Source organism: Camelus bactrianus, chromosome 1 (genome assembly GCF_048773025.1).
Source record: "Camelus bactrianus isolate YW-2024 breed Bactrian camel chromosome 1, ASM4877302v1, whole genome shotgun sequence".
Lineage (NCBI taxonomy): Eukaryota > Metazoa > Chordata > Mammalia > Artiodactyla > Camelidae > Camelus > Camelus bactrianus.
In genome coordinates, this window is record NC_133539.1 from 58,561,588 (window position 1) to 58,581,753 (window position 20,166).

The following is a 20,166-nucleotide window of genomic DNA, read 5'->3' on the forward strand; positions in this document are numbered from 1 at the left end:
CAGACTGAACTCTTGGGTGACAGACCCAGCAGCAGCAGGAGAGCCTGAGCCTCCTTTTCTTGGTGTCTCTTCATGCAGAATGAGCACCCCCTGCCCCAGTCATGGGCAGTCAGCCTGGGAGCGGGAGAATGGGGTGGTCATCTTGGGGCAGGTGCAGGGAGCTACAGGCAGGCCAGGGAGGTTCCTTTAAGAGTTGTAGCGCCTCCTGGCTGTAAGCCCCAGAGAGTGATTTATTTATTTTATTTTAGCAAGAACGCCCCAAAATGTTTGTCTTAATATATATTGTGGTAAGTCAGTAGACTCTTCCCTAGAATATCCAATTTACTCCTGACATGTGGATCTGCACAGAAGGATACCTGAGCCTGGACGCCTGTGAGGACAACTCTGTGTTCTTCCACCCCCACCCCTGGAGTGATTGCCTTGGGGTTGGGCTTTCTTTGCCTTAGCCTCTTAACCAGGGGTCTGTGAGCCCGTCAAGGGGTTCGGAGTCCTCTGAAGTTACACATAAGTATGGAGTATATACACATCAGGATGGGAGAAGGGAAGAAGCTTTCATGAAATTCTTAAGAATATCAGTGACCCAGAAGTCCCAGAGTCTGCCCTGAGCTGAGGACGACACTCTCCCTTTTGCTATTGGTTTGATGTTTGCTGCCTGCAGGGAGAGGTCTGTCGGGAGTCCCGAGCTGAACTGTGAGCTGTGTGTTTTCCATCTGGGGGACAGCTCAGTGAAATAGAAACAGCGCTGCATGCTCTATATGCTTCAGGTACATCCTGTTCAATGCGCTGTTATAGTCACTCCTGAGAATATGCATAGAAACTATATGAAATTGTTTCTATGGGGAAACCACATTTTCAGTTCCAAACAATCAACTTACCAAAACAAAACAAAAACCCTTTGTACCTCAGTTATTTAGAAAGTGCAGATGTGTTACAATAGCAAAAAATGTTCATTTCTGGAAAATAGTGTGATTATGTTTCAATATCATGATGACCTTGATAACCCTGCAGTTCACGGGGTCCTGAGTGGGCTCTAGTCAGCCAATGAGCCCACTGGTGTCCCTCTTCCTTGGACCCATTTAAGAAGGACCAACATGTTGGTGCTGTTAAGAATTGTGGCCACCCCCTCAGCTGGATTTCATCAGTGAGTTTCCTCCACCAACTCATTTCATGGCTCCCCCAGAGCGGCTCTGTCCAGAGGAAGGCTTGCTGCGTTGGCCTGGGAGCTCGAGGAATACTTAGATTTTCTGTTATCAGTGTGTGTGTGGAGGGGTGGGGATTAGAGTAGCCACCACGAGGCCTCTGTGCCTGGGCGGGACTAGGTGAGCTTGGACTGAGGAAGCTGGGAACAGGTAGGAATGGAAGAGACCTGCTTGTATCTCATTGCCACGTGGAGCTGAGCTCTGCAGGAATGACTTTGGAGGAGACAGGAACTTTTGTCCCAGTCAAGTGCTCAGATGGAGGCTGGAAAGCTGTTCCTTTGGCTTAGAGGCTTCTGGAAGGTATGGGCGGTCTCCTCTGATAATATTAGTGTGTGTGTCTCCCTGCCTTCCTTTTTTTTTTTTTTTTTTTTTGGTTCAAATTCATTTTCTTTCTCCCTTTCACCCTTTCTTTCTCTTTCTTTCTATTGAAGTATATTTTGATTTACAATATTATACTTGTTGCAGGTTTCATATAAATTTTATATGATTTGTTCTAGTTCTTTGAAACATTTCATAGGTATTTTGATAGGGATGCATTATATCTGTAGATTGCTTTGGGTAGTATGGACATTTTAACAACATCAGTTCTTCTAATTCATCAACACAGGATCTCTTTCCATTTCTTTATACAATCTTAAGTTTCCTTTATCTGTGTTCTAAGTTTTCAGAGTGTAAGTCTTTTACCTCCTTGGTCAAGTTTATTCCTAAGTATTCTATTCTTTTTGATGTGATTTTAAACAGGATTATTTTCTTGCTTTCTCTTTCTGATGATTCATTTTTAGTGTATAGAAAAGCAACAGGTTTGTTAGATTAATCCTATATCCTGCAACTTTACTGAATTCATTTATTCTCATAGTTTTCTGGTTGAGACTTTAGGGTTTTCTTTATATAGTACTACGTCATCTGCAGATAGTGACAGTTTTACTTCTTCCCTTCCAACTTGGATGCCTTTTATTTCTTTTTCTAGTCTGATTGCTGTGGCTAGGACTTCCAACACTATGTTAAATAGAAGCGATGGGAGTGGGCATCCTTGTCTTACTCCTGATTTTAGAGAAAAGGCTTTCAGCTTTTCACTGTTGAGTATGATGTTAGCTGTGGGTTTGTCATAAATGGTCTTTATTATGTTGAGATATTTTCCATCTATATCCATTTTGATGAAAGTTTTTTTCATGTATGGATGCTGAATTTTATCAAATGCTTTTTCAGCATCAATTGAGATGATCATGTGATTTTTATCCCTTTGTTAATGTGTGGTATCACATTACTTGATTTATGGACTTGTTTTTAATTTAACTACAGTCAGTTACAATGGGTCAATTTCTGGCATACAGTAGTGTCCCAGTCATGCATGTACATACATGTATTCGTTTTTATAAAAAGTTATTACAAGGTATTGAATATAGTTCCCTGTGCTACACAGAAGAAACTTGTTTTTTTAAATCTGTTTTTATATATAGTAGCTAACATTTGCAAATCTCAAACTCCCAAATTTATCCTTTCCCACCCCCTTTCCCCTAGTAACCATAAGGTTGTTTACTGTGTCTGTGAGTCTGTTTCCGTTTTGTAGATGAGTTCGTTGGTGTCCCCTTTTTTTCTTTTTTTAGATTCCACATACAAGTGATATCATATGGCATTTTTCTTTCTCTTTCTGGCAATTTATGGATATTGAACCATCCTTATATCCCTCAGATAAATCAAACTTGATCATGGTGTATGATCCTTTTAATATATTGTTTAATTCAGTTTGCTAATATTTTGTTGAGGATTTTTTCATCTATATTGACCTGTAATTTCCCTTTTTTGTAATGTCTTTGTCTAGTTTTGTTATCAGGGTACTGGTGGCCTGGTAGAATGAATTTGAGAGTGTTCCTTCCTCTTCAATTTTTTAGAATAGTTGAGAAGGATGGATATCAGCTCTCCTTGATGTTTGGTAAAATTTCCTTTTGAAGCTTCTGGTCTTGGACCTATGTTTGCTGGGAGATTTTTTTTTAAATTATTATTACGAAGTCAGATTCACTAATAGTGACTGTCCTGTTCAGATTATCTGTTTCTTCCAGATTCAGTCTTGGAAGGTTGTATGTTTTTAGAAATTTTTCTATTTCTTGATTGTCCAGTTTGTTGGCATATAACTTTGTAGTAGTCTCTAATGATTTTTTGTATCTCTGCAATAGTGGTTTTTATTTCTTCTCTTTCATTTCTTATTTTATTTGGATCTGCTTTTTTTCTTGATGAGCCTGACTAATGGTTTATCAATTTTGTTTATCTTTTCAAAAAACCAGCTCTAGGTTTCCTTGATCTTTTCTATTGGTCTCTATTTTATTTATTTCCTCTCTGATCTTTATTATTTCCTTCTTTCTGCTGACTTTGGACTTTGTTCTTCTCTTTCTAATTCCTTTAGATGGTAGATTAGGTTGTTTATTTGAGATTCTTCTTGTTTCTTAAGGAAGGCCTGTATTGCTGTAAACTTCCCTTTCAGAATGGCTTTTGCTGCATTTTGGAGTGTTGTGATTTCATTTTCATTTATCTTGAAGTATTTTCTGATTTTCTCTTTGATTTCATTGTTGACCCATTGGGTTTTTAGTAGCATGTTGTTTAGTCTCCATGTGTTTTCCTTTCTTGTCCTTCTTGTCTTTTCCCAGCATCAGTAGTAGAATTGTGGTGCTTTCAGCTCCCGCACAATGTCACCCTCCACAAGAAGGCTGAGCCACATCCCTGCCATCCACTCAGCCTTGTTTATGTGTGGCCCCCTCGCAGCCAGGTTTCCCTTTAGGGGGGACTCCATTCTGAACCAGTCTGGTCCTCCTCACCTCACAGCCCCTCTAGCAGAGACTCTAGAAAGTACTCTTTCTACTAAAATGAAAGCAGTTTACAAACGTTCTGACCTTAGTGTCACCCACAAAGTGGTGGTTTCCTTTTTAAGATATCTAATATTATTTATGGCATCTTACTGCATTCAAGTGACTGTGAGGAGAGGAGGGCAAAGCAGTCTTTATCCCAAGAAAACGACAGTTTGAAAATGTCACGTCGGCTCCCTGTGCCTGTCGTATCATACCACCTCCCTTGTGGGGATGACTGGAACTTAATTTTTCTCCATACTCTTCCTTCTGTGAATTCTTATTCCTGAGTCAAGGCTCAAAATCCCTTCTGTCTTGGAGAAGATGGTGGTGGTGTTAGCGTGGTGCTAGGAAGCACTCGCTCCTGGTGGCCATGGCCTCTGGCCATATTGCTTGGCTTTTCCACTCAGCTCTGTGACCTGTGGCTGCGTATGTAGCCTTGGGCAGTCATCCATCCTTTTGGGGCCTCAGTTTTCTCATCTGTAAAATAAAGATGGTGTAGTTCATACTTTGTAGGGCTGTGGTGAGGTTATAAAGCATTTAGAGCAGTGCCTGGCACACAGGACCCCCCTGCATGTCGCCAGCATTTTTCATGTAGTTATGTTGTTTTTGTCTCTCGCACCCCTCCCACCCCCCAGTGGATCAGGCTAAAGATATCTTTTCTCTGAGCTGGTGCTTGTTCTTCTTTTCTCCCAGGGACCCCTGGTGTCTGGGCTTGGGGCCCAGCTGTCTTCCAGAGGCAGGGAACATCCCTGGAGCCTCTGCGCCATGGGAATGGGTTTCTCTCGATTTCTTCCCACAGGGTGTGGACACTGTAAGAAAATGAAGCCAGAGTTTGAGAATGCAGCAGAAGTCCTCCATGGAGAAGCAGACGTAAGCTTCCTTTCCTTAACCTCCCCCACCGCTCTCTCCTAAAGAGTCAGTGATAGGATCATTATGATGACTTGCCCCTGTGAGCTGTACAGCAGCTTTCCTATCCCTGGAGGCCTGCGGTACTTCTGTGTCCCCAAGTAGACGTGTCTTAGATAGGTGGGGTCCCCACCAGGGATGGAGAGGTGCAGAGACACCATGGGTCATGTGCTCATATCCATCCAGGTGACCTCTGCCAGGTCATGGCTCTAGGGTGAAGCCCCGAGCTTTTGCCTCTTTTCTGTGGGGTCTTGCCTGTCGGGAATAGCCACAGTCTACACAGCCTGGTTGGTGGGGCAGATTAAAAGGCTTCGTCTCGGAACAAATGAGAAATGATGGACATGCTGGTGTCCAGTTGTTCCTGGGATGTACAAAGTCCCCTGCCCCTAGGAAGTTCTGGCAGGCCTGGGTGGGTTGGGGGCTGGTGTCTGGGCCACTCTTCTGCCAGCACTTCGTCTGAGGCTGTCATGCATGGTTGGCCTCTCCCCCGTCCCAGAGCTCTGGTGTCCTTGCAGCTGTCGATGCCACTGTCAACAGGGCCCTGGCAGAGAGATTCCACATCTCCGAGTTTCCTACACTCAAGTATTTTAAGAATGGAGAGATACACGCAGTGCCCACGCTCAGAACAAAGAAGAGCCTTATTGAGTGGATGCGAAAGTAAGTTTGATGGTCTTGGTAGCACATCTTGACCCCTGGCTGTCCGCCGCTGGAGAGGGCCTTGAGGAGATGAAGTGAACCTTAGGAGCTGCTGACCGTGGCTCAGGGCGTGGGACCCAAGACAGATCTGACCTCCCTAATGTTAGAGCCCTCTCTGGTGTGCTGACCACATGTCCTCATCCAGTGGGTCACGGGTGGCCTTTCTGGAGGCAGTTCCATTAGCTCCAGGAAGCCGCGTGTGTGTTTTTTGAGGACCTCCTTTGTCAGTGTCCCATACCCAGGTCTCATCATCTGTGTTTTATTCCATCTCCTTTGAGCGAATGAAGGAAATGCAGCTCTTTACATCCATAGCCGGACTCACTGAGGCCCAGGTCCGCTGGTTGACGGGCCTTGGGAGTGTCCACGGTGCAGCCTGCAGTGGTTCAGGGTTGAGAATAAAGATTTGACGATCCCCCTCAGCCTGGGTATTAGTTCACTAGGGGCAGGGTGTTGGGGTGGGGGACACAATTAAACCCGGGACAGTTTGCAAGTCCAGAGAAGCTGAGTAGCCTCGTGATTACTTGTCCAAGGATTTTGGAACCTGCAGTTCTTAGCATTTCCCCCTCCTGTGAGGGGACTAACCGGGCCACCACACAGACGCTGTCTCCTGTCCACACCCCTCCTCCGACACGCACCTGCAAACATAGATGCACACAGATGCACATCCACACATAACTTGGATATTTGAGAATACTTCCTCATTTCAGCACTAGTGGGGAGATGAAGTAAAAGAAGGCTTACTCCAGCCTTTGCAGAGGTCCCTGGTACATGGTGTAATGATGCCCATGTGAGGACCAAGACTTCAGAGTCACAAACTCTAGAGACAAGGAGAACTGTGCAAAGTAGCAGCATCCAGATGGAGTTACTTTGTTAGGACGTTGGTCCTCAGACTTAGATGTGCGTGAGCATCACCTGGTGTTGAGGTGCTTATTTGAAGTATAGTCCTGGGGCTGCTGTCCCTGGAGCTTTGATTCAGGAGGTGTGAAGGGAACCCTCAGCCATTAGGTTTTAAAAACACCAGCTTATAGAATGAGGAGCAGAGTTTCCACTAGGTGCAGGAGAGGCCCCTGGCAAGGGGTGAGTGGGCTGCCGAGGTTCAGGTCTCTGCTCCTCTCGTTTTTTCTGCTCATCACATGAGACAGATTCTAAGAGTAGCCAGACCTTTGTCTTAGGGATCAGAAGGGAGCAGTGGTTCATCTCCAGGAAGGATGAGGCCCCACAGTCACCTCTCCAGCCTCACTCTGGTGCCAGGGCGGGCTCACTGGGAAGGCCTGAGCAGGGTAGGGGTTTGGGCGAGGTCCCATGCTTGCACTGTGGTTAGAGAGCCGATGCAGTCAGAGCATGCATCCTTGCAGATACCTGCTCCAGAGGCCTTACACCAGTAGCAAGCCCAAGGGCCCCTGTCCTTCCTGTCCATAGTTACCACTGCTGAACTCCTGCAAAGCAGTAGGACAAGGCTTTGGGGTCTGAGAGCCCTGCACTCAGATCGTGACCCTAAGCCATTTACTTGATGCTGCTAAACCCCAGTTTCCCATCTGTGAAGTGGAGACAATACTTCTCCCATAGACTTGTCTAGAGAATTAAGTTAGATTATTGTGCCAGGTGTTAGCACCATGCGTGGTGTGTGAAAATACTCGGAAGCGTGTTTATTATTGATGCCAGCTCTCACGTGGAGCTGTAACTGACAGCACCACCACCTAAGTGCTGATACCTGCCCAGGCTTTGCAGACTGCTTTTATAGCTGTTACCCCATTTCATCCTCAGATCCTACCGAGGCCGGAGTTTTTATTCCTAGTTCCTTGACGAAGAAACTTAGGTTCAGAGAGGTTAAGGGCCTTGCCCAGGGACAGATAGTAGTCCCTTGGGGAGCTTGGAAGGAATCCTTCAGGCACAGCATAAACAGCAGACAGCTCTGAGATGGAGAGCTGAGGCCACCAGCAGCAGGGTGAGCAGACAGTGCTGAGTGGGGCCGATGGTGCTTCCAGGCTTGTGCACAAGTGGCCACGCTGCAGGTGACTGAGATGTGCCCACCAGCAGACCAGCCTGGGGGGAGGCAGGATTCAGGGATGGGGCAGAGCAGAAAGTCAGTGGGTGGTGTCAGCCACAGAGCCAGGGTTTATGGATGGGACCTGGAGGGCACAGAAGGGAGGAAGACAGGAAGTCTGGAAGGGGCCGGTCTTGGTCACGAGAGCAGGGGTGCCTCTAACCAGAATGAAGAAGCTGGGGAGGAAAGCTAATTTGGGAGGAGTGGTGGAGAGGGAAGAGTTCTAAATCTTGTTGAGATTGGGGTGACAGTGGGACCTGCAGGTGGAAATACCTGGAAATAAGGGGCTTGGGTCAGAAGTCAGGGCTCGAGTCATCCTCAGCCTAGGTGATTGTGGAAGCCATGCAGTTGGATGAGATCTTTTGAGAACTGCAGGGACACAGAGATAGAACTAGAAGAGAGAGGGCGGTTGGAAAGGTGGGGAAGGGGTCTCCAGGCACCCGGTAGGAGGGCTTCTGGAAGGTAATTGTGGTTGTGGGGTGTCTGGTGTGCACTCACTGGACAAGGCCTGAAGCCCGGCGGTGAGAAGCCAGTGGTGCCGGGGCCAAGGAGAGAGGGCGGGGTAGGGGGTAATGTGGCAGCACTGGGTGCAACCACTCCCCAGAGATTTTCAGAGAAGGGAGAGAGTATCACACTTCTCTAAGTGTGGTTGCAGGAAGTGGGACAAGGGCAGCAAAGGCTTTTAAAAGACCCTGGAGATCTATGCTTTTCTGAGGCAGAGTGGAGGGAACCAGTGGACAGAAAGAGACTGAAAATTATAAACCCTTATCAAATGCCTGTCATTTATTAGAGCACGTAGGCTCTTAGCAACTGTTAGTTGCTTGACTGACTACTTGCTTTACATACACTGTCTGCTCTTCATAAGGATCCCAGGAAGTAGGTATCACATTTAACAGAAAAGAAAATGGAAGCTCAGAGGGGTTTGGTAGCTGACTTAAGGTCACACAGCTGGTAAGTAATCTGGATTTGAACCCAGACCCCTGTCACTCCTTAGCCCATACTCTCCCCACCAGATAATGGAGGGTGCTTCACGTCTCCAGTAGAGACTGGGGGGAGGGGAGCTCAGGTTTAGGGGCTTCTACCCATGGCAAGGAGACAGCCCAAACCTGGAGAGGCTCCCTTCCCTAAAAGGGGCTCTTCTACACTTCACAGAATGCCTTCTTAATAGCCACCTTAGAGGGAGTCTTTGCTAACGGTTCAGGTTTCTTCATGTTTAAACATGAAGAGGTTTTTTTCAAGTAGAGTTTTAGAAAGAATACAAAGTGATTTTTTTCTCATGTGCTCACCTGAGTGATTGGGGGACAGTGGAAGTGCTTGCCTGTACACGAGCTTCTCCTAATGACCGTCTCCCCCCATCCCCGATTCCTGCAGTCCCGAGGCGCCCCCAGCCCCAGAACCCACCTGGGAAGAGCAGCAGACCAACGTGCTGCATCTCGCTGGGCACAACTTCCGTGAGACCCTGAAGAGGAAAAAGCACACCTTGGTCATGTTCTATGCCCCTTGTAAGTAGCTGGGGTGGGCCCGACCAGTGAGAGGGCCCCCCAGGGACCAGGGCAGCCGACTCTGTGCTGTCTCCACTGTGAGCAGGGCTTCCGCTTTCATTCCAGGCTGAGGTCCTTCCAAATCCAGGGCCTCCTCCGTCAGCTCTGTCAGGTTCTGTCCTCATATCAGTCTTAAAGCCCTCTGCTGCTGTGGCAGGGGCCTGCCTTGTCATTCAGTTTCCTTGTCCTTGGAATCTTCTAGGCTGCCTGCCTCCCACCCAGCCACTTCCTTCCGCCCCTCAGTTCCCTCCATCCCTCTAGGCACTGACTTTCCCTTGGAGCCCTGGAATTTAGCAACTGGGAATCCAGCCAGCCTAGTTAGGCCTCTGCTTCCTAACTGGTCTTTCTGAACACCTCCAGCCCAGCCTCCTTTCCCCTCTTTGCCCAAGTGTCTGAAAAGCCACGGGTTTGAAGCTGTGGTAAAAGTAGAGTCACATTTTCTCTGAGCTACCCCCACCCCGCAACCAATGACGATCCTCGTTTTAATCAAAGCTTAAGTTGAGGGAGTGGCACGTCTGCTAATGTCGGTGTTGATGATCTTGGGTTTTGTGTGATCCCATTTTAAAGCTGTTCATTGATACACAAAGGGAAGTCTCTTGAACTTCTCGCTCTTCTGTCGCCCTCTCTCCCCGCCAGATTACAGCTTAGGTTAACAGAATGGGGATAATAAAGCTGCGCTCCACAGAGAAGCCAGGCAGCTCAGTCTGGTCCTAGGCTCCTGCCCCTACCTTTCCAGTGTCAGCAATCTAGAAAGTCTCTCCTCAGCTCTCACTGTCTGGCCAGGTGGCTCTGGCCCCGCCATCGCCCAGCCTCAGACCCTGCCCCCAGGTGGCTGGCACGTCCCTCTGTTTCTGCCTTTTCTTCTGCAGGTGGGCCTTGTGCTCTTGCAGTTCCTTGTAGAGCTTCTTGCTGTCCTCCTCTGTCCTTAGAGTACGCCTGGAGGACCGAGTGGATTTTAAGAAGTTGTCTTCCTTCCGGGCAGAGTTGGGGGTGTAGGACTGAGACCCAGGGGATGCAACAAGTTAGTGACAGAGCCCTTCCTGAAGCCTGGGCTGGTGCTGTCTTTCCATCACAGCCGCGATTCAGAGGGTAAGGGCTACCTCAGCAGCCGGCCAGAACCTGGCAAGAGAAGTAGGAGCCCTTGACTGGCCATGGCCTGGACTTGAGGCAGTCCAGACCAGATGCTTTCCCCTTCACCCCAGACCTCAGTGGGGATTCCTCCCCTGCTGAGGTGCTCACGACCTCCCTCATATCTGTGTGCTGGGTGGTGTCCAGGACCCAGGACACAAGGGAAGGAGGCCTGGCCCCTGCCAGCCTCAAGGGCTCACTGTCTGCTCTGACAAGAAATAATTAAACACAGTCCATGCAGGGCACCATCACTGAGTGACTCAACTTCTGTCAGAGGGCTGGGTGCCTAGGGTCTCCCATCTCCCCTGCTGGACGTTCCCATCCGGAACTCTGCTCCAGGCTCCTAGTATGGTGTCTTCATCCGTGGACAGGGCCAGGGGAGGGGGAAGCAGCTAGATACCAAAAAAACTTAAAAATTTTTTCAATGATAAAAATAATATATCCTTATTTATAGTATATACAGTACATAACATGTACTTATTTATATATAAAGAATCTAAATACTGCAGAAAGGTCACACACCTGATAAAGGTAGATATAAAGTAAAAATCAAAAGCCAACCCCCATTTCTACCCCCCCACCCGTCCCATCTTCCCCCTCACATCCCACCTCCCAGTTTCTACACAACTCTTCCTCCTGCTGTGTCATTATTCTCTCCTGTTCCAGACCCCCTCGTCCCCACCCTGGCCCCCACCCCCCACTCCTTGCTCTGAATGGCCTGGTCACAGTGACTGCTCTTCTTAGGTCAGCTTGGCTAAGTCTCTAGAATTGAAATTTTCTGTCCTCAGTCTTTGTTCCTCTCCCCACTCTGGGAGGCTGCTTTGGTTTCCCACTACACAGAGATGGTACCTTTTTAAAAGAGCCCAAATTAAAAGATCATGCCTCTTTGGGCCCATCTGACACCTCTGGGAAGCATCTTCATGCCCTTTCTAAAACAGCCTCCCCTCTAGTTACTCATCTGCTATCCTCTTTCTTTTGGATAATGAGAAAATGAGATGTACCAGAAGGCCATTAATCTGAGACCTAGATGCTTTAAATTGATGGTAGCAGGAATTTGCACTAGGCTGACAGTGACCTTTATACATTTAGTAAGCAGAGGGGTTAGAAGGGAGAAATTAGTAGTGATACCGGATTTGGGAGAAGGGAGTAGCTTATTTCTGGGCAGCTTGATGTCTTAGTGGGTATCCATGTACCACTCACAGGAGGAAGTAGGGAGTGGGGAACCTCTGGATGCTGCAGGGCACGCCTTGATGAGTGTATCAGCCAGCACTTTGTGCCCTTTAAATGTTTTGAAAGCTATATATCATCATTCCTTTGTAATATGAAGTTTTCATGAATTTCAGCCATTCTTCCCTCTGTTGAGTCAAATTAGTAAAGGGTTTTGTAATTTACATTAGCATCTGCCATGACTTAGGCTGTGATAGGTGCTGTCTCAGTCTGGTGTAACCCGTAACCAGCCCAGCTCTCTTCTCTACTCCTATGATGGATGTTGGGAAAATCCCCTTAAGCCTTTTCCCCGTCGCAGTCCACGCTGCTCTGGGCCCAGCTGGCCCCTCCGCCAGCCAGGCCATATGGGTGGTCCCGCCCATCTCAGGAACCAGCTCAAGTGCTCAATTCAGATTAAAGTTGTAGCTTAGCCTCAATTTGGTTTCACAAAACCCTTTGAAATGCCAGTCATTATTATCTTATTTTAAAAGGAGAGAGAGGAAATGAGCCAAGCCATCTCTGTTCCCTTCCCCACAGCCGCAGTGAGGGCACAGAGGCCTGGCCCAGCAGTTCGTAGGGAAATTGGCTGGAGCCAGGTCTCCCCGTGGGACATCTGGCCTCTCCTATCTGTGTTTTGATCAGAATTAATTAGGGAAATCCTTCCCTCAAAGCAGTTCTGTTCTCTTGGCAGTTGTGTTCAGTGTCTGGAGAGTAGCTGAGAGAGGTGGGCTTGGGTTTTGATTGGCCAACACTGAGGGAAGGGCCAGGAAAGCGGGTCTGGGCCAAAGTGGCCTGTAGCCTCCTGGGCTTCCTCCTCAGTGGATGCTGCCTTGGGCTTGCTGGGACAGGAGGAGAAGGCCCCACACAGGTGCCAGCCCCATGCCTTAGATGCTGTCATCGGAGCTGGAGGGGCTTAGGCGGCACACACACCTCTGTCCCACCCTGGCCTCTGGAGTTACAGGTCCTCATCCCTGGATCGGAAACGCAGGCCCTAAGAAGTGGCGGGGACTCCTGAGAGCTTGTCCTCCTCCTAGCCTGACCTTGAGCCTCCCGTTCCTGAATCCGGGGTAGACTGTGGAGCAGAGGGTGAAGGACAGCATGAGGCCCAGGGGCCTGGTTGCTCAGTCTGCGTGGGGGGTTGTGGGAATGTAGGAGTCAGCCGCAAAGCATGAGCCTCGGGGGCTCAGGCAGAATGGTGGCTCCTGGCCCCTGCTTTCCCAGGCCCACTTTCTCCATCATGAAACAGGGAGATTTGCCATTGTCACTGATGCAAGAGAAGGGGCTTTGTAGCAGGCTCAGGGAATCCAGAGCACATGTCCTCCTCTTCTAAGCCCAGAGCTCCCTCTGCACCCTGGGTAGCCCTCTGTGGAAGGAGCTTGCCGAGCAAGACCACAGTGTCCATCTCCCCTACCCCCAGCCTCGTGGGTGGGTGTATGACGGGAGTCTTGGGTGAGAGGTCCGGAGCGGGAGTGGACCTGATGCTGGCACAGGCCTCCTGCAGAGCCCTCGTGCTGACAGCAGACTCATGCATGGTGGTTTGAGTGGTGGGGTTGGTACAAGACCCCTGACAGTGGGGTGTGCATAGGGTAGGAGTCAGGTGAATCCTCTCAGTCTGTTGGGTGGAGAGAAACTCCTGGAAAGGCCTCTCTGGAGCGTCCCGGCAGGGCCCCTGGCGCTGCAGCCTCCCCTGCACGTGCAACACTCTCTCCTCCCCTCTCACGCAGGGTGCCCACACTGTAAGAAGGTTATTCCACACTTTACTGCCACTGCTGATGTCTTCAAAGATGACCGAAAGGTAAGAATGCCTTTTTTCACCTCTTGTTCTGCCCCCAGCTTTGCCGCACACCAGTGCCTGCACCTTCTATTCAGGTGCCCTCCCCCCCAAATAGATGCTGCTGAGACCCGGGATTCCTGGCAACCAGGACATTCTTTTCATGAGGCGGGATAGAACAGGCTGCATTTATGCTGCAGAATCAACTAAAAGGGATACACTGAACCGTTACAACCCTTCTTTGGAGGAGAGGGTGTTGAAAGGATCATCTGTTTATTCTTTTTTAGTGCTCAAATCTTTTTACAGTAGGATTTGTAGTCAAGCATTTCTTATATAATTAAAAGTACAAATGAAGAATTCTAACAAAAGTCACCTAGAGGCAGCCAAAGTGGAGAAGAGCAAGGCCACGTGTGCAGGGCCTCATCCCACCTAAGTGAAAGGCTCCTACAGCTGCCAACTGATGAAGCATAAAATTAACAAGCTAGAGCTGGAGATTGGATTAGAAGTGCGGAGAGGGGCCCCCAGGCACGTCCCCCAGGCGTTGCCAGCAGCCAGGGCAGACTCAGGCTAAAGGCGCGTTTAGCAGGGAGAACCCCGGAACTTGGGCTGGTGCATCTTGGCTGCTGCTAAACTGTGTGACCTAGGAGAAGTCACGTCAACTTTCCAGGCTTCGAGTTCCCTTCTCTGAAGTTGGGGTGCTGGTCTGGGTAGTGTCAAAGACTCCTCCCAGCCTGGGACTCCATCATAGGAACCTGCCCTGGGAAAGGTGCCAGAAACGCCCTCACACACACCCAGAGTCTCATACATCTCTGCCTTGCTGCCTTATTTTCCTAAGTGAAACCGTCAGGCGCAGCCAGGGCAGGCAGGGTACAGATGCCAAGATCACCTTGCATCGGCCTGGTGGGAGTGACAGTGATGGGACGGTGAGAGCTGCACGGGGGCAGTGAGTCAGAGGAAGCCAGCCTGGGGCACAGGTGCATGTGTGGAGACTCAGACCCCCAAGCCCTGCCTGGCCCTTGAGGCACCCTTCACCACCAGGAGAGGACATGAGATTCAAAAACATTTTTCTCCTTTCCCTGCGCTTGGCCTACATGGAGAGGGGCGTGTCTCTGTCCCCCTCACCACCCCTCCCCCTTCTGCCACCTGGGGCCTGAGCAGGGTGGCTGCTCCCACTTTGGGAGCTCCTGCACAGCCTGGGCTACCAGTCCCTCCAGGGCTCCCTCACCATCTGGGTGTGGGTCGGTGTGGGGAGGCCTTCACTTTCCAGGTCCAGGACTAGACTGGCAGTCTTTCCACATCAACTCCCATCATTCTTTACCCAGAACACTCTGGACCAACAAGAGAGTGACAGGTGTGGGGGCTCCCTGCCCCTCCGGCTGACTAGGTCTCCACACTCCAGGGTCTGTGAAAGGATCATGTCGGTTCCAGTGAGGCCAGTGTGGCCAAGCCCCAGGAGGCAGCCAAGGGCCCTTCCTCCTCTTCCCCATCTCGTCCCCTCTACTGATGCCCACGGGTCCCATTTCCATGGTGACCCCCTCCTTCTCTGCGTCACTGTTATGTCTTTGCTTAATTGTCTTATCTTAGACCAGTAATGTTGCTGGTCTTCTCCTGGGATCATTCCCTCTGTCCCTCCTTCCAACTTACTATTCCAAGCCAGGCATCACCCTCAGGTATCTTCAGGAACACACTTAACTTCTCTGTCCCAGGCAGCTGGAAGGCCTGGGGTTCCTGCAGGTGGCTCTCAGTAGCGGTAGGGAAGCATTCTGTCCCCAGCCTGAGGTACAGTTGCTGGGTGCTGTCCTAGAGCTATCACACTGGAGTCTTTGGGAGATGGTTCCAGGAATTTGTGATTTTCAAGAGCTGGCTCTCTTGCTGTCCACAGGCTGGTGTTTGGGGATTGCTGACCTGTCCAGCCCTCTCCTCATGAGGGATCAAGGTCCAGAGAGGAGCTGTGTCCCTTACCCAGGGACACCCAGTGGGTCACTGACAACTGGGTCTCCTGACTCCCAGTTCTTCCTGACACCACATGCTGCCACCTCTTAGCCAGGATGGCACTTTTTTTTCCCACCCAGAAGCTGGTCCCTGTTCCTTCCCCAATCAATATGCAGTCGGTTGTTCGCTTCCATTTTCATAGCGAAAGTCAATATTAGCTCCTACAGAGATTTATTTTACTGAATCAATAAAGCCGCATGAGGCAGCTCATATTTTTAACTGGGGAGCCTCCACCCCCTCCCAGGAGGTTACTGGGGACTTTAGCTGTTGACTTGTTGGGGGAAGAAAGCGCTGCACGCTCTTGCTGTTGGAATGGAAGGCATTCTGGAAGGGGCCTTGGAGGACAAGGATCACCAGTGGAAGGCTGGCGGGTGCAGGGGTCAGGGGACCCCTGGCCTGGCAAAGTGTGTCCCCAGGGGTGAGGGGACAGCTGTGCAGCATAGCTCCCAGCTGGCTGCAAGGTCATCCCAGGAGCAGACCCTGGGGCAGCAGGAGCCCCTCTGTGGCTGGCCCACAAGGCCACTGTAACTCTGGACGTGTTGTGTATCATCCCTCGAGTTCACAAGACTGGCTGTCCCTCAGAAGGGAGAGCTCCCTGAGGGCAGGCACCTCATTTGTCCTTGAATCCCCCACAGTCTTGTTGCCTGAAACCTCTGAAAATGTTGACTGAATGAAGGAGCAATAGCATGTTTGATATTTCCTGAGAGCTCCTCTTCTGCTAATAATTTTAACACATGATGTCATGTTGTCCTCGCAGTACCTTAATCAACTAGGTGTAATTACTCTCTTGTGTTACAGGTGAGGAGATTGAATCTCAGAGAGGTTCAATGATTAGCCCAAAGTTACTCAGCTGGAAAGGGGCAGTGTCAGAGCCGAATGCAGATCTCCCAGAAGTGGACTCCGGGCCTGGGATTCAGTGCAAAGGATTTTTGGGGAGGTGGTCTCGGGTGGTAGTTGAGGGGATGGAGGAAGGGATACTGGACACGAAAGGGTACATTAATGAGCAAATGACCACATGGGTGACTGGCCTGTCCTGGAGACCTCACCAGGGACGAAGTTGTGCCCCTCAGAGGCTGAGGAAGCCAGAGACGTGTCCATCACTGGTCTTACTTCCAGCTCCCTTTGACCAAGAGGTGCAGGTACCAGAGGCAGTTGCTGGGCCAAGGAGATGCTACAGGGCAGCCTCCCACCATGGAACAAATCTGGAAGTTAGTGTACATTCACTATAGGTGAGTCAGTGCAAATCTTGAGTGCGTATAAGCGGGGCAGGCATTTAGACAGGTGAAATCAGGATAGATGAGAAGTGGTTTATTCGCTGCCTCTTTCCAGAGTCTAAGCCGCTTCCCGTGGAGAGGCCCCTGCTTGTCTCCCCTCCTATAGAAACTGCATGGAGGAGCCTTTGCAGCCAGAAGTAGCACTTTGGGTGTGTGTGACTGGCAGCTATTTTAGGGGATTCAGAATAAGTACACATTTTTAATTTAGTCGATTTATAAAACCATACACACATTTCCCACAGCTCTGGGGCATGTATACAAATTAAATTCATAATTTAAAGCGGATGCGGGGAGAGCAGCGGCCTGGAGCAATGCTCATCAAACACTCACTGCCTAGCAGGGGAGCGATGGCCCCCAGCCGAGGGCTGGAAGCACAGGCTGCCCCTCTGTGGCTGCCTGGAGAAACGGCCAGAGGAGCCAGTTCCTCACGTTTGTAAATAATTCAGGAAGGGCTTTAGAGGGCGAGCTGGGGTTCTCAGAAGCCTGCAGGGCCTGGCCTGCCAGTGCACGTGGACACAGGCAGACAGCAAGTTGAACCTTCCCTCAGGAGACAGCCGCCCCTCTGCTCCAGCCCCGTGTTGCCTATTGGGGTCCAAGACAGGTGCCCTCAAATGTGGCTTTTAAAGAGAAGCTGGAGAGCCAAGCTTTATATAAAATCTTCTGGCTCTCTTTCTAAGTTGGCAGCTAATTCACATTTTTTGTTGTTGTTGTTGTTAATTCTCTGTGGGCCAAATAGAACAGGACTGAGAGCCAGATATGGATTGCGTGCAGTGGGTTTGCAAACTCTCATCATCTAGAATGTTATGTAGCTGAAGAAGGAGAGAGGAATCGTGCAGTCGGGTGAGGGAGGATCAGAGACTGGTAACCAGAGTGCAGGCCACACCTCACCCTCCTCTCTGTCAGCCCTGCTGCTGGCAGAACGGTAGCCCCGCTCACCTGGGCACAGGGAGGTAACAGTCAACGTGACCCCTGGAAAGGGGGCCTCTGTCCACATGTGAATAACCAGCAGCCACAGAACGCTGTGAGTCACGGCTGTTTAGCAGTTGTAAACCTCCAGCGTGGTAGTGGTTCAGTCTGGGCTCCTGAGTGGGCTCCGGCCCTCGGAGGCACCACACCCATCCCTCTCTCAGGTCCCAGGAGGGCAGGTCCTTCTATCTGGGTGCTCTTTCCTCAGCCCTTCATTCGTCTGGCTGCCTCCTCATCACTTAGGTCTCAGATCAGACGTTATCTCCTGGAAGGTGCCCTCGTCCATCCTGGCGAAAGCAGCCCTTGTGACTATGGTCTCATCCAAGCCCCTTCTTTTAATTTCTTCACAGCATCCCTTGGATTCTGAAATGATCTTGCTTGTTGTGTGTCTATTAACTGCCTTCCCACAGTACAGATGTCCATTGCTTAGTGACTGCCTTTGCCAAGGTCACCACTGTCATCCTAGTGTCTGGCACGGGCTTGGCCCGTAGCAAGACCTCCATGCATGCCGCCTCTCAGTAGCCTCCGCCAGCCCTTTTCTGTGATGCTGGCGGATCGCTGTTGCTGTTAATTGACTCTCTCCCCTCCTTCCCTGCTTAGTGACGCTCAGCAGGAGAACAGTTCCTCGTGTCTGCTTTTTACCCCCTTATTGGGAAAGAGCAATAAACAGGGAAAAACTACCCAGCATGTGGAATTTGTTAGATGGGCAGGAAGAGGCCAACAGCTAATTTGGGAACCTCTTTCAGACCAAAAACTCTGCTCTAGTCATACGGAACCCCATCCCCATTTCTAGAGTGTGCTCCCCTGGCTGAAACCTGCTTCTCCTCCGTCAGGCCTCGGCCCAGGTGGCAAACCCTGCCGAGCGCCTCTGCGCCGCTCCCCGGACCTTCTTGGCCCCCTGGCCCACCTCCACACACCTCCTGTTGTGCCTTGGAACTGCCTCTTTATCTGACACCCTGACCAGATGCTCGGCTCCTGTCGGGGACAGAGCTTGTGCCCCGGGCCGGTAGGAGTGACTATAACAGCAGGTGACATTTACTGACCGTGTGCCGGGTCCTGAGCCCCTTTCACATCATCTGGATTCTCCCACTCAGCCTTTGTAATGTCCTGGTAACCTCGGTATTGTTGTTATCCCCATTTTCAGGTGAGGACATTGAGGTACCAAGAGGCTAGGTAATTTTCCTTAAGTCTTAATATGCAGCCAAGGCTTGACATGGGAAACTTGACTTCAAAGCTTGTATTCTTAACCTTGGTACTATACTGCGTCCCCAAACTGATGTTTGGGAAATATTAGTTGATACATGAATGAGTCCCACAGTACCTTACAGAAAGCGTCACAAAACCTGTGGTGTTTACAACTGCTCTCATGTCCTAATTTCCTTTACAGTCATTATGGTCTTGATTTTAAAGGGTAGTCTGAGGGCACTCCAGGCTGGGTCCCCTAACCTTACCTTACTGGAGAGTTGAAACCACGCATGGTGGAGCTCTGGGCTGGGGATGCTTTGGTTCAGCGTATCCTTGCAATGGGGGAGGAAATCAGGAAGCACATGACGTGGGCCTGAAGTATAGGCTAAGTGCAGCCTGAGGACAGAGGGTCCAGGCCTCAGCTGTCAGACTGGAGGCTCACCCTCCCTGTCTTCGGCCCTGCAGATTGTCTGTGCCGCTGTTGACTGTGTCCAGGAGAAGAACCGGGACCTGTGTCAGCAGGAGGCCGTCAAGGCCTACCCCACTTTCCACTACTACCATTACGGGAAGTTTGCAGAAAAGTATGACAGCGATCGGACGGTAAGTTATGGAGACGCATGTGCCCCAAGCTCTGTCTGCTGATGTCAGGGAAATAGCCACCGAGGAGGCTTCCCAGACAGCACGGGGGGCAGCTGGAACGTTCCGAGCCCAGAAGGCCAGGGTCCGGAAGACAGTCCCAAGGGGTCTTCACACAAGTACTGGCCCCTGAGCCAGGGTGGATTCCGGGGTGCCGAGGTTTTCCTCACCCACTTCTCAGGGCCTCTCCATAGTCAAGCAGACCCTCCACTATGGCCAGCTGCCCCCACCAGCCGCCTCTCTGTGTCCAGCGGACTGAGCGGAGGGTCAGGGAGGGGGAGTGAGGGGGAGGGGGCACATCCACATCAGGTTAAAGTTCCTATTTTCCCCTTCCTCTTCCCCTTCCCGACAGGAATTGGGATTTACCAGTTTTATCCGAACGCTCCGGGAGGGAGACCACGAGAGACTAGGAAAGAAGAAGGAAGAGTTGTAATTTCTGCCTCAGAGAAAGCTTTTCCATTACACTGTGAATGATACCTGTTTTGTCGTTCTTTCTGAATTTCCACGTGTTCTGAAGACAAAGTTTTTTATAGCCACTTACGGCCATTTTGTACAATTTTGAAATAAAATTAAACCAATTGTTTGGTGGTGTGGGTCACTTGCTCGGAGCCTGTTCCAACAGATGGATACCTGGGTTCCCCTCCCACGTCGGGAGGTGGAGACCCAGACACCACTGCCACGTCTGCGCAGAAGAGACTCGTGGGGGCAGGTCGGTGAGGGGGGAGGCAAAGGGTGCTGGCCCCGGTCAGTCACTGGAGAGCAGAACAGGGAATCAGACCACAAAA

The 20,166-nt window shown here is 50.2% G+C and overlaps 1 protein-coding gene across 2 annotated transcripts in view; it reads left to right on the forward strand.

The window, feature by feature from the left end:
• PDIA5 (protein disulfide isomerase family A member 5) overlaps positions 1–19,964 on the forward strand; it is an 88,810-nt gene extending 68,846 nt beyond the window's left edge. Inside the window, exons 12-17 of one of the 2 annotated variants that reach the window (XM_010970911.3) lie at positions 4,836–4,906; positions 5,439–5,599; positions 9,054–9,184; positions 13,282–13,352; positions 19,211–19,345; positions 19,734–19,964. In XM_010970911.3, coding sequence (XP_010969213.2) covers positions 4,836–4,906; positions 5,439–5,599; positions 9,054–9,184; positions 13,282–13,352; positions 19,211–19,345; positions 19,734–19,814 — 650 coding nt within the window. In that variant the 3' untranslated portion in view covers positions 19,815–19,964. Of the gene's footprint in view, positions 1–4,835; positions 4,907–5,438; positions 5,600–9,053; positions 9,185–13,281; positions 13,353–19,210; positions 19,346–19,733 lie in introns of those variants that run through there. The other variant, XR_012507257.1, reaches the window with a different exon arrangement.
• Positions 19,965–20,166: the final 202 nt, after the last annotated feature.